Source organism: Notolabrus celidotus, chromosome 23 (genome assembly GCF_009762535.1).
Source record: "Notolabrus celidotus isolate fNotCel1 chromosome 23, fNotCel1.pri, whole genome shotgun sequence".
NCBI lineage: Eukaryota > Metazoa > Chordata > Actinopteri > Labriformes > Labridae > Notolabrus > Notolabrus celidotus.
Genome location: NC_048294.1, coordinates 6,433,849 through 6,454,973, shown reverse-complemented (window position 1 = coordinate 6,454,973; position 21,125 = coordinate 6,433,849). Strand labels below are relative to the sequence as shown.

General features: G+C 41.7%; 1 protein-coding gene and 1 long non-coding RNA gene across 3 annotated transcripts in view; one reads left to right on the top strand and one right to left on the bottom strand.

Annotated features, from left to right (window-relative positions):
- arhgef40 (Rho guanine nucleotide exchange factor (GEF) 40) overlaps positions 1-21,125 on the top strand; it is a 53,127-nt gene that overhangs the window by 19,037 nt on the left and 12,965 nt on the right. Inside the window, exons 6-21 of the mRNA XM_034676591.1 lie at positions 127-365; positions 463-648; positions 1,769-1,883; positions 3,894-3,987; positions 4,110-4,199; positions 4,987-5,103; positions 8,158-8,256; positions 8,382-8,533; positions 9,477-9,615; positions 10,149-10,268; positions 12,351-12,542; positions 12,661-13,176; positions 13,376-13,779; positions 14,166-14,415; positions 16,419-16,508; positions 18,783-18,989. Of these exons, the coding sequence (XP_034532482.1) occupies positions 127-365; positions 463-648; positions 1,769-1,883; positions 3,894-3,987; positions 4,110-4,199; positions 4,987-5,103; positions 8,158-8,256; positions 8,382-8,533; positions 9,477-9,615; positions 10,149-10,268; positions 12,351-12,542; positions 12,661-13,176; positions 13,376-13,779; positions 14,166-14,415; positions 16,419-16,508; positions 18,783-18,989 (3,010 nt within the window). The remainder of the gene's footprint in view (positions 1-126; positions 366-462; positions 649-1,768; positions 1,884-3,893; positions 3,988-4,109; positions 4,200-4,986; positions 5,104-8,157; positions 8,257-8,381; positions 8,534-9,476; positions 9,616-10,148; positions 10,269-12,350; positions 12,543-12,660; positions 13,177-13,375; positions 13,780-14,165; positions 14,416-16,418; positions 16,509-18,782; positions 18,990-21,125) is intronic.
- Positions 12,794-21,125, bottom strand: part of LOC117807341 — a 117,870-nt gene continuing 109,538 nt past the window's right edge. The window contains exon 4 of one of the 2 annotated variants that reach the window (XR_004629951.1): positions 12,794-13,162. This is a non-coding gene — a long non-coding RNA (uncharacterized LOC117807341). Of the gene's footprint in view, positions 13,163-18,805; positions 19,044-21,125 lie in introns of those variants that run through there. The other variant, XR_004629952.1, reaches the window with a different exon arrangement.

Below are 21,125 nucleotides of genomic sequence, written 5' to 3'. Positions count from 1 at the left end.
TTCAGCACATATAGGCTTGAAACTATTTTCCTCTTGAGGACAACATGTCAAACACATTTTCCAAAGTGGTATAAGTTATTAACCTTCTTCTGCACATCATTAAAACTTCCTGTGCTTTGTTTTTAGGAGGAAGAGGAAGGGAAAGGGAGCTAAAGGTAGGGCAAGGTCCGGTGGTCGTGCAAACCAGAGAGGCTCAAAACAGCAGGGTAAAGCTTTGCAACCAAGTCCCACCACTTCCTCTGCTGTGGCAAACCTGCCAATCAAAGAGGAGAACCAGTTGGAACCGAGGGAACAGGCAGATGAACCTGATGGAGTGCCAACTTCAACTAATGACAGGACAGAAGACACAAGAAAAAGCAGTGCAGGTCTGAAGATATCTGTATGTTGATGCATGATCAATGGAGGGTAACAATCTTGAAACACCACCATATTTTCTATAACTTGTTTTGGGTCTCTCCACAGAGACGGAGGCAGAGTCTTTGCCTGTCTGCAATGGCCAATCAGGCACATCCTTATTTAACCACTCAAGTGAGTCAGGTTCAGGAGAGACGAGTCCTGACCAACTTAATGGTGTCGCATCTAAAACTCCTCCTCTTCTGAGAGAACTGGACACAGAGCTTCTCCAGTCAGGGAAGCTTAAGATGACGGGTAAGTTGTTGTTAAAGCCCGCTGTTTTAATCCTGCTAATAAGCACCTTGATCAAAATCCTACCAGGAAACCTCTGTAACTTCTTTTGTATATGAAACCTCGTCATGATGCGATTTCTAAATCCTCCTTAGCATTGTTTTCTGCGTTACATGTTCTGTAGAAAAACTCCCATATCCCCAAATATATGGAAACATATATCAACATACATACACCGACGTCAATATATCAAGATAGGGAGATATTGGCCTGATAACATCGACCAAATTAAATATCAGTCATGTTCTAGTTTTCAGATTTGACAAAAATGACCGGTGCTGAAGTTAGCTTTATGTTATGGAAACTTTTACTATTGGCAAGCATCCCACAAACCCTTATTAGAAGTGTTGCTTTAAAGCAGGGGTGTCAAACATATGGCCCGCAGGCCAAAACCGGCCCGCCAGAGGTTCCAATCAGGCCCGCGGGATGGCTTTTCAAAATGACAGACATTTACTGCAACTTTTTAATAAAAGTAACTGCTATTTCAAATTTGTCCTCTAGGGGGTGCATACAATCAAACAGCTGACGGCGCTCCAGGACTTTTATTCTATGAGGGGGAAAAAATAATATTTGCAGTTTGCATAATCTTGTAGAATTTCATAGACTTTTTAGAGCACTTCAAGATCCAATCAACACTTTTGATTTTTACGTATATGTAGCAGCGGTGGATCCACTATTTTCGAAAGGAGACTCAAATCTTGTATGTGCTTACCATACATGTGGGTATACATAGGTGCGCTCCTTCCCTACTAACACTAGCACTACTGTGTCCGGTGACTGGGAAACCTGTGTGCTCGGTAAAAATGGTGAACATTTTTAAGATGTACTTGTACTTTTCTTGCGCTAAAACAAAGGGAACAATTTGGAGTTGTCGTTATTTATAGGTTTATTATGCTATGATTTAACTGGCCCTGCCCTCTTCAGATCAACTTGGGCTGTATGTGGCCCCTGAATTGAAATTACTTTGACACCCCTGCTTTAAAGTATTATCACTCAAGAAGTGGCAACCGATGTAGCCACTGATTGTGGTCTCTGCATGTTCAAACTTTCTCTAAATGCTTAACATGATGCTTGCCAACCGCAGGTACAGTGGACAGGTTGGGGCGTGCCCTCATCCTCACTGCGACAGATGCATCAGAGGAGAGCGTCTCTGAGGAGGAGATGTCCCGGGTCCTGGCCTGCTACCACAGAATCACACGGTAAGGCTGCTTCTCCTGCCAATTCGTAGACACAGATCATGGGTTTTCTTGGATTGTTTCAGACATTGCTGAAGTTTAAGTTTCTGGATATCAGCAGGCACAGAAAAATTGTAGATTTAGTCAACGCCTCCGTGCAATTATCAGAGTTCATACCATGAAATGACGCCCTGTTGTTTCTGATTACTCCTTACCCTCACGCCCTGCTTTAACCCTCAAATCCTTTATCTGTACCTTGAATCTGTATGAACTCATATAACCTAGAGTAGTTGATTTGCTTTCCATCACACTACTCACATATAAACCTGTTCAGCCAGAAGTGTTTCATAAATATGTTTGGCTTGACTTGCTTTTTGCTGACATTGCCAAACACATCTGAAGGTGGGGGGGTAAGAAAACATAGCATGTGCCAGCAAGCTGATTCAAACTTGATTTTAAAGAGCATCCATGAACTTGGCAGTAAACCTGTCACAAGAAACACTCAACTGTGGCTCTCAACAGACTCAAACAAAAGTTCAAAACCAAAGTTCTGCAAGGGAAAATGTGAAATAAAGAAGTGGTGATGCAAATGAGAATCCTGACTGGGTGAGCAAGACCCCAATGTGAAGCGGACCCTGAACTTGGTGGCTATCAGCAGCTTAGAGATGCTCGCACTGCTGTTGCCTTGATTGCAGGACAGGATGTTGCTCCACTTGCTCCCTATCAGAGACTTTTGGGGCCCAGTAGCTCCTCAGGCTGCTCTCACATCTGTGTCATTATTTCCTGACTCTCCAGGCCAGTCTAAGACAGAGGCTGTCATTGTTGCACCTGTGTAAACAGGCAGAGGGGAGATGTGCTGGACTCTTTTCCCTGGATTGATTTGACATGTTGAATGTGTGATCAGGTCATCCCTGGGATTGCTCTTGAGAATTAATTACATTTCAGTCAGGACCACTCTCATCAAAAGATATAATTATTTTCATGCAATAAATTGTATTTGGCAGTATGGCTCTGATCTGGGAGCTCCTGGCCTTTCTAAATGCCAACGTGGAAAGCCTGAGATGGGGAGAGCACATTTCCCCTCTCTTTCATGGGCATACATGAAACGCCCAAGGCAGGGAGATCAGCAACAGCAAAAAAAACATATCCCACTATATCTGAAAATGCATACGAGGCATTCATGTGCAAAAATGAAAAGTTAAGGCAGGGAGAGCACACCTCCCCTCTCTTTCATGTGCATACATGAAAAGCCAAGGCAGGTAGAGCAGCAGCAAAAGAAACGTATCCCCACATATTGGGAAACACCAACGATGCTTTCATGTGCATAAATGAAAAGTTAAGGCAGGGAGAGCACACTTCCCCTCTCTTTCATGTGCTTACATGAAAATCCAAGGCAGGGAGAGCAGCAGCAAAAAAACAAACGTATCCCCATACATCAAGAAACACATATGATGCTTTTTCATTTGCATAAATTAAAAGCCAAGGTGGAGAGAGCACACTTCCCTGTCTTTCATGTGCTTACATGAAAAGCCAAGGCAGGAGAGCGGCAGCAAAGACCTCCAGGGTACAGAACAGAACAGAACAGAGCAGAGCTGCCACCAGTGACAATATAAATGACACTGGTAAACTCAGACACCGCAGCAAAGGAGGAGCTGGGGTGGAGGTGGGTTACAAATCAGTTTGCAGGGGGAGCAGCAAGACGAGGCAGGTTAAGGCAATCTAGGAATTTTGCTGTCAGCTGATAGGGGCTGGCTCTAAGAGCAGCTGATGTTCTGTGGGCTGAGCTTGACTCTGTGGCCAGCCTGAACTAACGCTGTGCTCAATTTGTTATGGGGTTTTGTCCAATCCAGATCAAGTAGTCACCACAGGTGGGGTGTTAGTAATAAAGGCGGTTTGTAAGTGAAGTTGAATGTTGGAAAAGTTTGATCAGTCCCTTAATGTCCTCTAAAATGACTATAATGGGTTCAAACTGGAAGATATGCCTCTGCCTCTGACTATCTTCCTTCTTTTAACTCTAAATTCACCCTTCATCAGTCCTGCAGCCAAAGAAAAAGGTCTCACGGTGTTAATGGACAGCAGACGTGCTCCACCCTCCACTCTCTGCCTCTCTGCGCTTAAAACGTTCCAGGTGAGTCAAAAAAAAAACCACAATGTTGTTCAGCCAAAATGTGCTAAATGTTTGCTTGTGTGCTCTCATTTCCCTGCAGATGTGAAGCATGTGTGTGTGTGTGTGTGTTTTGCATGTTCCAGGTGTTGGTTCCTGGCGGTCTGGGATCTGTTCTGGTGCTGGTGGATGAGGAGCAGCAGGAGTCCCCGTCTCTTGATCTTGAAGGAGCAGAGGTGAGCTCATACGAATTGCATGTTTGCAGTTTACGATCCAGGTGAGTGGCGTTCGGTTAGTTTACATTCTGGTGTTTGCACATCTGAATGTTGAAGCAGATTGAACACCCACGTTGGAGCATTAGCAGAATGAAAGTTCCCCAACCTCCATTAGCATTGTCGTCATGAAAACAGGGGATAATTACTCAGATGTGAAATGCAAACAGTTTGAGAAAAGTCGTGTGAAATTTGGATGCTTTTAGCCGCAACCAACATTCACATCATGCATGAATCTAACAAACCTCATTTCCAGACGTGTGGCACACAGAGAGTCGCACAAAACTCCTGTTTTGATGCTAATGCAGCTCATTAATTAGCAGGTTTCTTTTGCTTTTTGTTACGCAGCCACATGATGTTACTTTGTTCTCAAACATTTCAAATCAAAAGGAAAATCTCACCCAAAAGCAGAGCTGGAGAAACACAGCTGTTGAAGCTGCGCCGTGCATTTCTGGGCCCGTTTGATATTTGATGGTAATTATTTTTATCCCTGTGGGTGAATTAATAGCTGACATTACGCAAGTGTAGAAGAAGAACATATGTTTCTCTTCTTCCTTTCTTTTTTATAAGACGTGAAAATGTCAAAGGGTCTTAATCTGATGCCAAGTCTGCAAAATATTGTCAGCTCTCCATTCTGTGTTAAACACAGGAATGTTTGGAAACATTAAAGCGCTCTGTTTTTATGCTCAAATCCACATTAAAGATTTGTCTGTTTTCTTACACTTTCATAATCCTGCCTCTTAATCCCCAGGTCCACACAGTCCGAGGAACAGGAGTCCTTCAGCAGCACGTGGACAAGCAGCAGCTGCCCTCAGAGATGGACGGGGACTTCACACACTGTCATGCAGACTGGCTGGTCTTCAGACTGGTGAGTTCGTTTCATCCAAGTCTGCTTTCTCTCAAATGTCATCTCCAGGTTTTGTAGTGCTCCTGCCTTTTCTTTGGCAGCCGAGCAAAAGGATCTACTGATCTGAGAGTGCTAAAGAGGAGACTGAGGAGGAGAGGATCACTGCAGACGTTTATGATGGATTAGTGTGATAACATGAGATACGAGAGATAAGGCGGGAAAAGAGGAGTATGATTCAATTAGATAAGACAAGATCGCCAACCTGGCAGTTTGGGTCTAATATACACATATATATCCAGTTTAAATCTATAGTATTATATAAAGATTGAAGTGTCAGTTTGAGTGTTAAAATCTCCCAATGCCTAACTTAGAAATCTTGGGCAAAGGTTCAGAGCATCTTGGAGGAAACTCAACATCCATCCCAAAGTGATGACTTTTTTGTTTTGGTAATCAAAGGACACCTATAATCTCATCCTTAGTGCTCCTTATTATACTCATTTTCACCTTTAATTAAGTCAGTCTGGGACACCTAAAGAGCAGCTTTGCAGCTCAAAACACTCCTTATTTATTTTACAACCCTCACCTCAGCGGTCTTCAGTCTCTGCCTGAAACACTTCATTTTGGCTGCTTTAAAGTGGTATAAAGTTAGACACTGCTTACGTTTCTCACAGCTTTTTGTAGTAGGACTGCGCCATATCAGACCATCCACGATATACACTACCAGTCAAAAGTTTGGACACCTTCTCGTTCAATGGTTTTTATATATTTTAATTTATTAAATACTGAAGACATCAAAACTATGAAATAATCTGGATTACAACAGTAGTCAAATAGGGCTATCCATTGTGTGCTAACCCTACCTCTGAACAACACAACTGATGGTCTCAAACACATTAAGAAGGCAAGTCATTCTACAAATGAACTCTTGACAAGGCTCATGTTAATTAGAAACCATTCCAGGAGACCACTTCATGAAGCAGACTGAGAGAATACCACGAGTGTGCAAAGCTGTCGTGAAGGAAAAAGGGGGCTACTTTACAGAATATAAAATATAAAATATGTTCTGCTTTGTTTAACACTTTTTTGTTCAGTAAATAATTCCATATATGTTCTTTCATAGTTTTGATGTCTTCGGTATTAATCTACAGTGTTTCAAATAATTAAAATAAATGCAAACCCTTGAATGAGAAGGTGTGTCCAAACTTTTGAGTGGTAGTGTACATGGGATAAAATAGCTTTAGCTTTAAATTTCAACATATTACTTGCATATTAAAAGCCTTGTTTATTATATTACACGCCATCACACAATGTTATTGGTTGAACAATTTGACCTATAAAAATAATGAGTAGCTGGTAGGTTTTGGAACCCCCAAGTCACAGTGACAGGTGGACAAAAAAAGTTAATGCTTTGATGGAAAATAATAATGATTATAATAATTATAGTAGTTTTATTTACAGAGGACTTTTCAAAAGCCAGATTACAAAGTGCTTTACATGGGCAGAAAAATAAAACATATTTTAAAAGACATAAAAATTGACCTTAAAATTAATTAAAATTATTTTTAAAATAAAGATTTTTTTAGACGGTTAAAATAAAGTAAAATATCGTCATATATATCGTTCTCACAAATTTTCTTGAAATATCGTGACATAGTTTTGAGGCCATATCGCCCACCCATACTTATTGTTCACGAAACAACCCTAAAGTTATGCCTTTACAAAAAACAACTGAGGCTATCCGTTAGTGACAACGCTACCTCCGAATACAGTAACTATTCTTACATTACCTGCTTTTATGTTGCTTAAAGCTTGTGGCCTACGTACTTGGGCAATGCCTGAGGCAGGGAGAGCACACCTCCCTTTCTCTTTCATGTGCATACAGGAAAAGTCAAGGCAGGGAGAGCAGCAGCAAAGACCCCCGGGGTACAGATCAGAGCGGGCATCAGTGACAATACGTATGACACTGGTACAATCAGACACAGCAGAAAGGAGGAGCTGGGGTGGAGGTGGGTTGTAAAGCGGTTTGCAGGGGGAGCAGCAAGACAAGGCAGGCTGAGGCAATATAGGCGATTTGCTATTTGCCAGTCACATGTAACCAGCTGAGCTATCAGCTGATAGGAGCCCACAGCTGATGTTCTGTACCTAAACTAAAGCTATGCTCAATTTTTTATGGAGTTTTGTCCAATCAAGACGAAGTATTTCCCACAGGAGGGTTGTTAGTAATAAAGCATGGTTGTAAAGGACGTTGAAACACAGTTGAGACACAAATCCGGCTCGTATTGGTCTTTGTTAAAAAAGGAGTTGTCGGTGAAGAACTGAGCACAAACAGCGAAGACGTGGCAACACTTTCGAGGAACTTTCCGAGACTTACTGAGTCAACAAAGTGCAGAGTGGAGAAAAAGAGTGAGTGGAAACGGACTGTCCAGCTTCCGTGTCCTTCAACATGGTCATAACAGGATGGCAGAGACTGGCGTTCAGAGATGCCAGAAAAACATGTTCAGGGATTACGCCATCATCCGTGTAGCTTTCAGGTTTAATATTGACATTAAACATTGTATTTACAGTATGAATTAAATTACACATCAGCGTCAGAGGTCTCCTTTAAGTTAACACAAACAAAAGTCTGTTTTCTGCCTGTCTTGTGTTTGAGTTCAACCAGGAAAAATGAAGGGGGGATATCAGGAGGAGGCACAGTTTACAGAGGAGAAGGAGGAGGCTCAGATAACAGCATGTTGGCTGAGAGAGCAGTCATCTGGTGGTGGTCTATGATGTCAAACATTTGTGATGGACTGGGTGTGGAGGACAAATCAAGAGAGAAAGTCTGAGAAGCATCTGAAGGACTCTTAATGGCTTTGTAGCAGACGGTTTACGTTACTTTATCCAAACAGATAAAAACATCCCCCTGTCCTCTGCTCTCTCCCTGACCTCTCTCATGGACTTAAAGAGAGAGGATGATTTGAAGGGATTGAAGAAGATTTCATGGATTAACCTGTGTCTGTTTCACTCTTAATGATTGAATACCAACACAAACTCTCAGGTTTTAAAATCATTTGTTTTGTCTTTTCTCTCCTGCAGAGCCTGGAGAGTCTGACAGAGCGCTGTGAGAGCGCCCTCTCACTGCTGGCAGAAGCACTGCAGTCTCTGGACACTGAGCCGATGCCAGACAACATCAAGGTACTGAAGTTTGGGATGAAGAGCTTTTTCCTTTGATTTTTTTTTTGTATTTTGACATTTCTGAGATGGATTTGCGAAAATAATGAGGAAAGAAAAACAATAACAAGCATCTTTGTCTTCCTCAGGCTGTTCCTCAGAGCATCGATAAACACCGACAGCTCATGGCGAGTGTGCTGGCCGACCAGCGTGTCACCGAACTGCAGCAAAGGGGCGGGGCTTGGCTTGCAGGGCTCACCAATAGCGCGACTGGGCTGGCACAGAAGTCACCTGACTGCAGGTACCAGAAAGCCATTATGCATAATATATTTATCCCACCTTTTAATACAAACATGCAGCTTATAGTTGGAGTTATGGACCAAAGAATGAAAACATAATCATCTATTTCCCACTGTTGCTGTAAAACTGAATATTACTACAGTCAGTGAATGCATCGCGAAACAAGTGACAGATAAAACTATGAAAAGAGGTTACAGAAAGCCTAAAAAAATGTTGATTATTTATGAATATGTTACAATAAAGGACAGATTTAGAGGTGTATGTGTTTTTTCTACAGTACCTGAGTTTGTCTCTGCACATACACAGATAATAACGGTATATTTGGACCCGTTTTCTTGCTTGTACAGTAAATAAGGCACAAGCTATTGAAGTAAAAACTTCATGACAAACCCAACATTTCTAATTGAGTAAACTCTCAGTAGAAACACACACACACAAAGCAACGTGTGGTCCCAAGGGGCAGGAAAAGGAATCAGTGTGTCCTTTGCCTTCTCAGTTTTTTGTGTCAAGATTACTCAGGGGTTAAAAATACTCCTCATCATGAACACAGACTTGTTGTTTTTTCCAAGCAAACACATGAAAAAATGCAGAAAAAGGACGACAGAGCCCTGCAGCTTGTTTGTTTGTGTGACTACAGCTTTAAGATGATCTAAAAACTGCTGTATTTGTAGCTCCTCTTCTCATCCAGTAATGAGTTCTGGCTCCGTCTGTGCGAGAAAATAGGCCAAATACAAGTGCGAGCTGATTGCTGATTTGATTCCCTTTTCTGTCTGACAGTTGGTCTGCAGGGCTTTTTTTTTTGTTCTCCATAATAACAACATTTCTACCATCTGTGATTCATGGCAACGACAAGTCCTCACTTTAATTAGAACTTGAATAAAAGACGGAAAGAAAAAAAAAAGTCATTATCACTCGCACTCTTTTCTCACTTTCCCCCCCATCAGGGCCGCTCTCGCCTCGACCTCCAAACTCTACGACAGCGTGGATGATAACCTCCATCGGTTGGTTCGAGTGTCCAACCAAAGGGGGCGCGACCTGGAGGCTCTGGGAAGACTGGCAGGACTGGTGGACAAACTGGAAAAGGTGTGGGAGGGAGGAGGGAGTGTGGTTTTATTCTCCTGTTAGCTTGCCTCTCAGATAGGTGGCATCAAAGAAGTGCAGGACTGAAAAGTGGAGCCCTTGTGAGCCTGTATTCTGTCGTCTGACCAGTAGGGGGCAACTTCACTTTAAAAAAAACGATCATAGAAGTCAATGAAAAACAACCATACTTCTCCAACCTCTGATTTGGTCATATAGTAAACATTTTCTTAAGGTTTTCAAGGTTTTGATTGCTTGTTTGAGGTTATACATTATGGCTTGGCTACCCTGTGTTTGTCAACTTGCTCAATTTCCAAAAAATGACTTGCTTTGTCCTTTCCTCTGGACCCAAATCTGGAATTAGCTAATGTTTTTCATGTGAACTAGGTTTTTCTAAGTGACTCCTCACCCCTTTTTCTCTGCTCCATCTAAATGACTCAACTCCTCTCTAAATTTCAATTTCCTCACCATTTTTTGACGTTGAGTAAATGTCTATGTCCTCCTCTCACCCCCTCTGTCCTCTCTGTCTCTTCCCACAGTGTGATAAGGAGATTGAGCAAGTCCAGTCCCAGCTGGAAAACTACAAGGACCCTCCTCTGTCCCTCAGCAGGCTCTCACTCAAACAGCAGAAATTCAAGACGTTCAGAGAAACTGCCAACGTGAGCATTTGGTTCTAATTAATGTGTTTAGTGAAGTATTTGCTATAACGACACTGATGTTACCTTCAAATGTATTCATACTGATATACGTTCAAGAGTTGTATCATTTTTGCCAATTTGTGCAATTTCTTGTTAGAATATGCATTTTAATGTATTTGGCTCACAACCACCATTTGCATAACACCATTATAGTAATAGATAACAAATATACATTCACATAAAACTCTGAAGCTAACCTTTAAACTATTAACAAAAATTCTACCTAAAAAAGTTGACTTCAAGACTTTGAATGCACTTTAATCAGTAGCTACACAACTATATGCACTTTTTCTGCAACAGCCATACTTAGTCTGGCATGGCCACTAGCTTACTAAGCTAATGTTAGCTAAACAAATTTTAGGTGTATAAAAAAGTTCAAATTGTATTTAATATTTGTGAGTAAGGCTGCACAGTGGTGCAGTGGGTAGCGCTGTTGCCTCACAGCTAGAAGGTTCCTGGGACGAATCCCCGGCCGGGCGGGTGCCTTTCTGTGTGGAGTTTGCATGTTCTCCCTGTGCATGCGTGGCTTCTCTCCGGGTACACCGGCTTCCTCCCACAATCCAAAAACATGCTCAGGTTGATTGGTCACTCTAAATTGCCCGTAGGTGTGAGTGTGTGCATGAATGGTTGTCTGTCTCTCTGTGTTAGCCCTGTGATAGGTTGGCGACCTGTCCAGGGTGTACCCTGCCTTCCGCCCGAAGCCAGCTGGGATAGGCTCCAGCCCCCCATGACCCCTAACGGGATAAGCGGTCAAGATAATGGATGGATGGATGGATTTCTGAGTACCATTGCTGACTAGATGGCTCTTCTCTGCATAAGCTAGCTTAATGTTACACATTTTAACTTTTACCTTTATGTTGTAAATGCCTAGAGTTCACAGTCCCCAGTTGTTTAGCTAATGATACGCAAGGTGGATGAAAAAAATATTTTTAAAGATATGTTATTGTTTTTGCTTACATTTAGCTCTCTTTGAGAGTTAGAGACACAAAGTCCAGCTACCTCTTTCATGCTAGCTGCTCTAACTAGCTTATATTACACAGTGTAGTCAAATGTATTTCATGCTAGCTTCTGTAACTAGCTTCTGTTACTCTGTAGTCAAATTTCATGTATGCTAGCTGCTCCAAACTAGCCTCTGTTACTTGGTGTTGTCAAACAACTTTCATGCTACCTGCTTTAAATAGCTTTTTTCACTCAGTGCAGTCAAACGTCTTTTATGCTAGCTGCTCTAAACTAGCTTCTGTTACTCAGTGTAGTCAAATGTAATTTATGCTATTGGCTCTAAGCTAGCTTCTATGATTTAATGCTGTCAAACATGTTTCATGCTAGCTGCTCTAAACTAGCCTCTGCAGTCTATTGAACAGAGTTCCTCTCATATGCTAGCTTCCGGGTCTCAATGAAGACCAGGATTTGTTGAGTCTCAAAAATATTCAAGTTGTTTTATTCTATACTCTGTTCACCAGTTTTCTTCCTCTAAAGTATTTCATCTCTCCAACCTCAAGCACATCCAAATCGTGACTCACAACACTTTTGCTGCTTAGCTAGCAAAATTTGGCCATGTTAGCTTGCTAATCCCACAATGGTCTTTTGCCCAAGAGAACTGTGCGATAAAGTTTGAAAGTTGAAACAAGCAACACTAGCATATTGTTTTGTCTTGTTTTTATCCCTATCCAGAGAAATGGAACAATTTGCAGCGCACACTGATTGACGAGGTTATGTAACAGAGTTAGCTAGCTAGACTGTTAGTTCTTTATAATTGATTTAAACTAGGTTTCCTCTTTTCTTGCACTGAACCCAGTAGATCATGTTTCACTTTGGCTTTCCATATGTCATTTGACATGTGTGTTACAAACCATGACTGTCATGTTTTAAGGATTACCCATTAGCCAGGCAAAACCCTTAAGTGTGTTACCCTGAGTCAATCAGAAGATCTTTAAAATGCAAACAGATGTGTTTTACATGGTGGCATATTGTTCTTTAAACTCATGTAGGACAGATTCCCAAGTGTATTCAGGACCTGACAGTTGATCTTCTTGAACTCTTTAGGATCTTCACAGTGAGACTCTGTCCGTGCTCAGTGATTTGGAGGGCTGGTGCGAGCTGGACTGGGCAGGCCTGAGCGACGTCCAGATCCGACTTCCTCCAGTCAGGGAGAAACTGAGAGACATGTCCCACTGTCTGTCTGACTGCTGGACCACCCTGGACAACACACAGAGGCTGCTGTCCACGCTGACTGAGGTAATCCGGCACAGGAAGGCGTCTTGTTATGCACACAGGAAATTATGAACACACTAATGGTTTCAGATCTTCCTGAAGGCAAATACGAGTCATGTCTTCTTTCCTGTCTTCTGCTCAGGCCACCCAGTGGTGTGATGCAGTCTCCACCTCCCCCGTCTCTTCTTCTACCACCTGCCCTCTCGCCTCCCTCCCTCCGATCCCTCCGTCCCGTTTCCAGGATGCCCGCTCCTTAGCCATAGAGCTGGGTGGCGGGCAGCTCCTGGATCTCTGGACTCACACTGTTGAGCGTTACCAGCGGACTGTAGCGCAAGTTAAACCCCGGTTCCTCCAGCCAGACAGGAACCAGAATCAGGGCCAGGGGAAGCCGAAGACACCGTCCGCAAGCAGCCTGTGGGATCTGATGGGACCTGAAGGGGAGGGGGACTGGGGATTGGGAGCTGGAGGAGGAGATGGGGGGCTTCAGTCTTGGGGATCTTTGGCTTCGCTGTTCAGGCCACAGACGTGCTCCACGCTGAAGATCGGAGAGGATAAAGGGAATAAGAAGGAGGGATCAGGGGGAGGAGTCGGAGGAGGATCAGGCGGGACAGGAGGAGGGAAATTTTTGCAGAATCTTCTAAATCCTGCAAAGAAAAGTGTAAGTTGTTGCTTCATTATTTCTTGAAATGTGGCCATATGGCGTGTATGATACCCTACTACACCGATGTAAACAAGCGCAGACAACAGATTGGTATCTAGTGTTTTCTGTGGAAACTGAAGATAAAGTTGTACGCAGGTTGTGTCTTGTTAAACTGGCAATTAACCCCCAAAAATTTTGCTTTCTCTTTCTCTTACAGCCCACCGATACCCCACTACCCCCAAAGCCCCCCAGGAAACGCCACCCCAGCTTTGACCTTCAGGCTCTTCTAGCTCCCCGCAGAGGCGCAGCCACCCCAAAACCGGATTCCCCTGTAGGAGGGCCCAGCCGTAACTCCCCCATGTCCTGGCTTGGTAGACGGGCGATAGCTGATCCGGTTATTGCCACAAGCATGGCTGCAGCGATACCTGGATGGGGCGGTGGTGGAGGTGGAGGAGGAGGAGGCGGCGGAGGAGGAAGTGTTGGTGGTGGGGTGTTGATTCGAGGCGTGGAAGTCAGCAGCAAGGAGGTGGTAGATCACACGGGTTCGCCAAGGCAGCATGTGCTGCTAGGGAGGACTGACAGAGAGACAGGGACAGATCGAACTGGTTCAGGCTCACAGAGGTGAGTTTGTGATGGTGACTTTTTTGCATCCCTGATCTTCTTTCCTGTTTTGGGAAAATGAGCCGTAGAAGTTTCTCGAAAGCTTCAAAACAAGACCGATATGTTAAATTACATCGGAGAGGCCGGGCTTAGATGAAAAGGAGAAGTCATTCATCAATTTTAGGATTACTTTGTACTTCAAGAGTCTCTTTCAGCATAATTCAATCAGTCGGCATGCAATCTGAGATAATTGAATCAATAGGAACACTTTGATCTCTGTCCACTTTGTACTGATATATTACCCCCTACTTCCTCCTCTCTTCTTTCTCCCATCTTTGTTTCTCTTTTCCCAATTCACTCAACTATTTCCCCAATTTTCCTTCCCTGTCCTCCCTTCCATCCTGCAGTAAGCTGTACCTGCTCTGGTGCCGGATGCTGAGTTCAGAGAGGCAGTATGTAACCGTCCTGAAGGGTGTAGAGGAGACATACCTCCCCTTACTGGAGCTCTCAGACACCCCGGCCTCCATCAGAGGGAAAGCGGACACACTTTTCCCCAACTGGTCAAGTCTGAGCTCCTTCCACTCGCAGAACCTGCTCCCAGCAATGGAGGGCGCTCTCGTGCAGAGCTTGTTGCAACAGGACTGCTTCAGTAAATATGTAAGTCCTGCAGGGTGGAAGATAAAAGGACTAAGGGACTACAGTAAATGACGTTTTAAGAGTATTTTATATAGAAGAAATCAAAGAAATATAAAACATGTTATTTTCTGTAATTCAATGTATATTTTCGTACTAAGTACAACAATTAAGGAGCTTGGATCTGCATACAAAAAACTGATAATTAGATTATCTTCTTTACTTTTTTTAACGTGCAACTTTTAAACAGAATCAGAAAAACTACAAATTCATTTAAAAAAAAGTTCAAAAATGATACTCATCTTTTAAAAGAATTTTGTTTTTGGTATTTTCACTGGAAATCCCTCATGTAATAACTTACATAAAGGCCTGATTAATCTTAATGCAGTTTGCTTTGAAGAAGAAATCGAATTGTCTGACATTTAGAGACAGGGAATAAGAGATTTCATGCTTCATTGAAATCTAGACAGTTTGGGTCATATTTCTTTGGGAAGAGAGAGACAGAGACATGTTTTGTGAAACTCCCCGAGAAATATTAAGAACTGAACAAGCAAGGAAGTCCATGTTATGTTGGAGGGAGCCACTGACTGTCACACCGCTTTTAGATGGCATTATATAACTAAGTAAAGGATAATGTATAGTGAACAGGTGGTTATAATGCTCTGCTCTCACTGCTGTGTTCGCTAACTGTTGTTATCTACTGTCTCTCAAGACCAGCCTTGGTGTCGATTTTGCTGTTGAAAATTAGTTACCTTTATTATGAGTTTAGATCAAGCAGTAACCTCCTGCCGCAAGAATTGAAGCCAATAGGGAGGTGTTAAAAACTGCAGTTCCTTGAGTGTCCGCTTGAGGCTGGCTCCGGAAGTATCAGAAATCACATACACACCAATTCAAAAAAGCCGATCTTTACAGCAGAAATTCGGCAATTCCGAAGACATTAAGATTAAGAGTCTTCCATTAAGAGAGGCACAGCTGACTTGATTGACAGGTGGGAACACTGTAGCTGTTGGCGAGGAGGCTCAAAGCCTGCCTCTTTACCTCACACTAGCTTGACAGAAGTTAGGTTGAGTTCAGCATTTCCGAAAACTGCTAACTTCTTCTGGCAGGATGATGAAGTGTGGTTGTCACGCTGAGTTACCCTGGAATAGGGCATCTAAATTTGAAGAAATGTTGATTATTATTATCCTGTAACTCGCGCATGACTATTTAACTTTACTTGGCAACAGAAAGGATTGCATTCATATTTATATTTTGGGGCATTTTTGCCTTTAATGGACAGGAAAGTTGAAGAGAGACAGGAAATGTGGGGAGTAGAGAGTTGGGGGAGGACATGCAGTAAATGGTCGAGGCTGGAATCAAATTGGTGACCTCTGCGACAAGGGCTATAGCCTCTGTATATGGGGCACACGCTTAGACTGCTAGGCCAACGGTGCCCCAAAGGATGGCATTGTAACGCTCTGGACCTAGTTTCAAAATGTTCGTTTTCACCCGTCCACAATGATGCTTCCGTGTAAAAGAATGACCGTAACGTAGCAATAATTTACTGCTTCTTTCTACGGAACACCGCCACTAAAAAAACTTCATGGAAAAATGAACACTTGGAAATAAAAGAGCATTATTACAACTAACCAGAACGACAGTTTACTCTATACAGTAGCCAGACACCAGGGGGTGACAATGTCCTACATCTGTCTATAAAAGAAACTACATTGATAACTTTTTAACTACTTCTACAAACTAATTTTAATCTGTGATAGTGAGTTTTGAACATTTCTGTGAAAGTGTTTTAGAAATTAACTGAAACTACTTTAAAAAGCTGATATTTTAAAGTGAAACTATGTCAATTATTTCATGAAGAAGTTTTCCAAACAAGGCTTATGACCTGTTGTTTCTCTAAGTCACTCATCCTGTGATCGATCAAATTAAAAGCAGTAAAAAGAGTTTAACTTCATGTTTCAGAACAAGACTTTTTTACATGATTGTCTCATTTATTTCATTGCTAAAACCCTTTTTCTCTTCTCTCACAGAGGGAGCAGTTTCTACAATATTCCCACTACATCAGGACCAAACAGGAACTGGACTCTCCGCTCATCACTCAGGCTGCTGACTTCTTTAAGGTGAGGTTTATAATGTTGCTGCTGTATTTGAAAAACTCCCACAGTATGGGAGTTTAAATTCAAGGAGTTTTCAAGTGTTTTTCCCGCTCGTGTTTGTAACAAATTCAATTAAGGCTCTCAATTTCCTCACTTATTATCCAACATTCTTAAATCTATACACATCATAAGGGTGCCAGGGTTGCATTTTTTTTATTTGGTTATTTTTCTCTTCTGAAATCTCTTAAATCACAATGTTAAAACATCATCACGAGTTATTCTGAAGCTCATCTCAAGCACAAACCAATTACAGTAGCTTTATTCAGCGGTTGCTGCAATTAAAAAATGAGCTGTATACAGTAAAGCTAATTACATATTTAATGTACACCAGAAAAGCCAATTAAAGGCGGATTATAGGGAAAGTAATTTGAGCTCGTGGGCTACAATTATCTCAAACTAATACATCGACAGCATCAAGAGATCACAGAGAGGACTTTACAAGCACAGATCAGAGCACTGAAGATGTATGAAGCTGCATTCAAGTGCTTCCAAAAGCAGCATTTCTGAGAGAACGCCACCAGGGGGCGGCGTGGGATAAAGTCACATCCTGCAGCAGCTGTAAAACAGATGAACACACTGTGGATTATTGCTGCTGCTGCTGCTGCTGCAGGAGGGTTTATGGTTATTACGGCGTTGATGGACGTGACGCTGGTGTTCAGGCTGAATGATGATGGGGACCATTTGAGAAATGGGAGTGATGATTTTTATTTGAAGAGAGAGGAAAGAACATGTGGTTCCTCTCACAGTTACTGACACCAGTAGAACAAAAGAGGAGGATAAGATTTTACTGAGAAAGTAGCTGAAATAGATATATTCATGCGGTAAAATGCTTTTTATCTCTAGATTGACAACTCCAGGCTTAAATGACTTCAACCATGTTTTCATGAATACAAAAATGCAATCTCTATTTTCAGATTCTACATTAAAAATGAAGTGCTCTGTTTTCTAATTGAGTATCACTGACCAATCACTATTGACATTAAAAGCAGGCAGAACACAGTCAATAGTTATGGCATGTCGTCTCCCATCAGCTGTAATCTGACAACCATATATTAATCTCAGTGCAAATAGATATGTCCTGAAACAAGCCAGAGTGAAGCCTCGGTGTAACTTACTGTTTGCAGTGAAGCTGAGACCCCTGCTGACTACTCTAGGGGATGTAACAGACCAACTAATGGTTATGTTAATTTTGCAGACACATTTGGAGGGGTCATTCAGCTTTTGATTTCAACACGCGGTTGCTTCTCAAGTCGCTAACGTCCTGTTTGCATGCTAAGGTCCTGTGCATGCAAAAGGAAGTCTTGGCTGTAAGAGGTTGATCGTAGACGGCTTGTTTCATTGGAAATACAGAGATTTTTGCCATCATCCTAGAGGCTTTATTTTCCTCAGGCAATAGATGATCGTTATGGGATTGATATACGCCAAAAGTTAATCTTTATCACACATTAAAAGCTCTTAAAAGACGTAAACATGCACGTTTAAAGACACCTGTCAACGAAAGACAACAGTTTGAGCAAGTAATGTGTTTAAGTATTTTTATCCTTGCAAATACTTGTTTAAATTTCATTTTAAGAAACGTACTTTATTAGTCCCCAAGGGGGGACATGCAGTGGACATGCACTTAGGGAGGGATGTCAGAGTGAGGAACAGCTATTAAACAGCTTTTGTTCACTATCCTCAATAATCTGTAATATTCTCATGAAGTTTGTTTTTGTCATTTGTCCAAATGTTTGTTTTTATTAGTAAAAATTGAATATTTTACATTTGTTTTTAAGTTTAAATGAAAAATATGTAGACATCAAACATGTTGAATAATACAAATAATCAAATAAATTAAGAAATAAATGAATAGTTAATCAAATTAAGAAAATGAACTGTGATTATTGAATCAATATTAATAAATCGAAAAATTATAAATGAGAATAATAATAATTAAATCTAAAATTAAAATAAAATAGTCCTTCACTTTCGGAGTTACTTATAAGAAAACTTACATTTTCACACAGAGAGGCTTTTATTTTGAAGGTGTTCGTTTATGACATGTCATAATATAGAGCACTAAAAGTAGTGTAATATATACATTTTAAAAAACACATTTCCTCATATGCAGAGGAACCATAACTTGTACACCACTCATTGTAGGTGTGACTTTAGTTTCAACTCTAAAAACTGAGCCACCTTAAAAGTAAACAAAGTCTGACATTTCACCTCTTCTCTCTCTCCCTCCTCCTCTCTCAGTCCAAACTCCCCGCAGCCTCCCCCCTCTCCCCTCTCTCCTTCCCTCACTGCCTCCAGGCTCCCACTCAGAGACTGGAGCAGTACTGCGAGGCCCTGGAGGAGCTGGGAGGCATAAACCCGGCTTCTGACTCCGCCCTCTCCATCCTGAGACACGCCCAGCGACACGGCGAGGACCTCCGGGCCAGTGACCTCATCGCGGGATGTCCGGTGAGAGCGCCTGTCCCAGTTTGTGACTCTGCAAGTTTGACTGAAGTTTCTTTTCTTAGAGGGGGGGAAGAAAGTAAGTCGCGATGATGAGGTCAGGCAGCCGAGAGAGATGGAACTGTTTGATCACTTTTATAACTTTTATGTTGAGCTCTTTATTTACAGTTTGTTAGAGAATTTTTAAGAGTTTAATTTGAATATAAAAAGCTAAAAGTTGAAAGGGTGCTTCAGAGGAATCCTTTGGAGTGCATATACAGAAGCTCAGTGAAGTTTCAGCTTCAGAAAGAGGTCTCCTGCTCACACCTTTATAATGAATTACATTAATCAACATCTCCTTAAATTAGAAGACACAACAACTCTGTTTTAGAGTGTGTGCAAACAAGAAATCCACGTGAAAACATGATCGCCTGAATCTTTCGTGCTCCTAGAATCCAGATTTCTTCCAATGATAAAATATTCTTTAGCAAACATAAACAAAAGAAACAAAGATTTCAAATTAAATCAGGAGAAAAGATGTTGTTATTTTCCTCAAACACACACCTAAGAGACTGTCTTCCTCTCCTTTTCTCTTACTGTAACACAAATTTCAAAATAAAGCTTTAACCTGTTTCCAAAAACCCCAGAAAACACCTCATCCTCTTACTCCACATTGTGCTTCTCTGACACAGCGCTATCATTCAGAGCTAGTCGTGACAAATGATCAACTCCCACACACACACACACACACACACACACACACACACACACACACACACACAGATTACAGCAGCACAAACACTCCCATTGTGCTCCTCCAAATTGCTCTGAAAAACCTCTCCTCGAAAAAAAAACACCCTATTAGTGCAGGTATGTGTGTGTGTGTGTGCGTGTGAGTGTGGATGTAGGTGTTCATAATATGTGTGAAGCTTCACTTACATCATGACCCTCACATCTCTCCAGGTTTAAAAATAAAAAGTCCTGTGTGACTGATTGCAGGTAAATTATTTGTGATTTTATTTTTATAGCAGAGCAGTTTCGCTCAATATCAGCGTCCCTGTTTGTTTTCGAGTCCTCATCGAGGAGCTTTAAGTAAAATGTGACTTCTCTGGCCCCTCTGATGAGAGTTGTGACAAGTCTCCTCACTCTGTAATTGACATGAACAAAGGAGTCACATTTTTACAAAAGACGTGACTCAGCCAGCCAATTACAGGCGAGATCCGACACAAAGCGAGCATCCTGGTGAAGTCAGAATGTCACCATGCATGCACATTGATAATAATAAAACTGCTTTGTCCTTTTCTAAAGACTTCACAATCAATCTCTTCAGTTCTTCAGTCTTTGTGGCTGATTTTCAAATTAAAAGTCCTTTTTTTCTCTCTCAAATGAAAACAGGAAAGAAAGTAAATATTCAAAGACCAAAGAAGCTTTTGTTTGGTTAAAAAGTAAACAACAACTTTTATGAAGACTTTCGGTTTCAAATTAAGTGTACCGGCTCTTTAAATCGGCTTGTATAGTCATCGGAATTTCTTAAACAGCCGAGATCCTGGGGCGCTGGTGGCCTAACGGTCCAAGCGCCCCACATACAGAGGCTATAGTCCTTGTCACAGAGTTCCCCGGTTCGATTCCCAGCCTTGACCATTTCCTGCATGTCCTCCCCCTCTCTCTACTCGCCACATTTCCTGTCCATCTCCAGCTGTCCTATCAATAAAGTCAGAAACGCCCCAAAATACAACTTAAAACAAAAAAAACTGTAGAGATCAGACACAAAGCGAGCATCCTGGTGAAGTCAGAATGTCACCATGCATGCACATTGATAATTACTACTAACTAGTTTGTCCTTTTCTAAAGACTTCACAATCAATCCCTTCAGTTCTTCAGTCTTTGTGGCTGTTTTTCAAATTAAAAGTCTGTTATTTTTTCCAAATGAAAACAGGACTGAAAGTAAATATACAAATATTAGTTAAAAAGATTGGTTAAAAAGTAAACAACAACTTTTATGAAGACTTTCAGCTTCAAATTAAGTGTACCGGCCCTTTAAATCGTCTTGTTTAGTAATGGGAATGTCTTAAAACAGCCGAGATCCGACACAAAGCGAGCATCCTGGTGAAGTCAGAATCTCTACAGTCTTTTTGGCTGTTTTTCAAATTAAAAGTTCTTTTT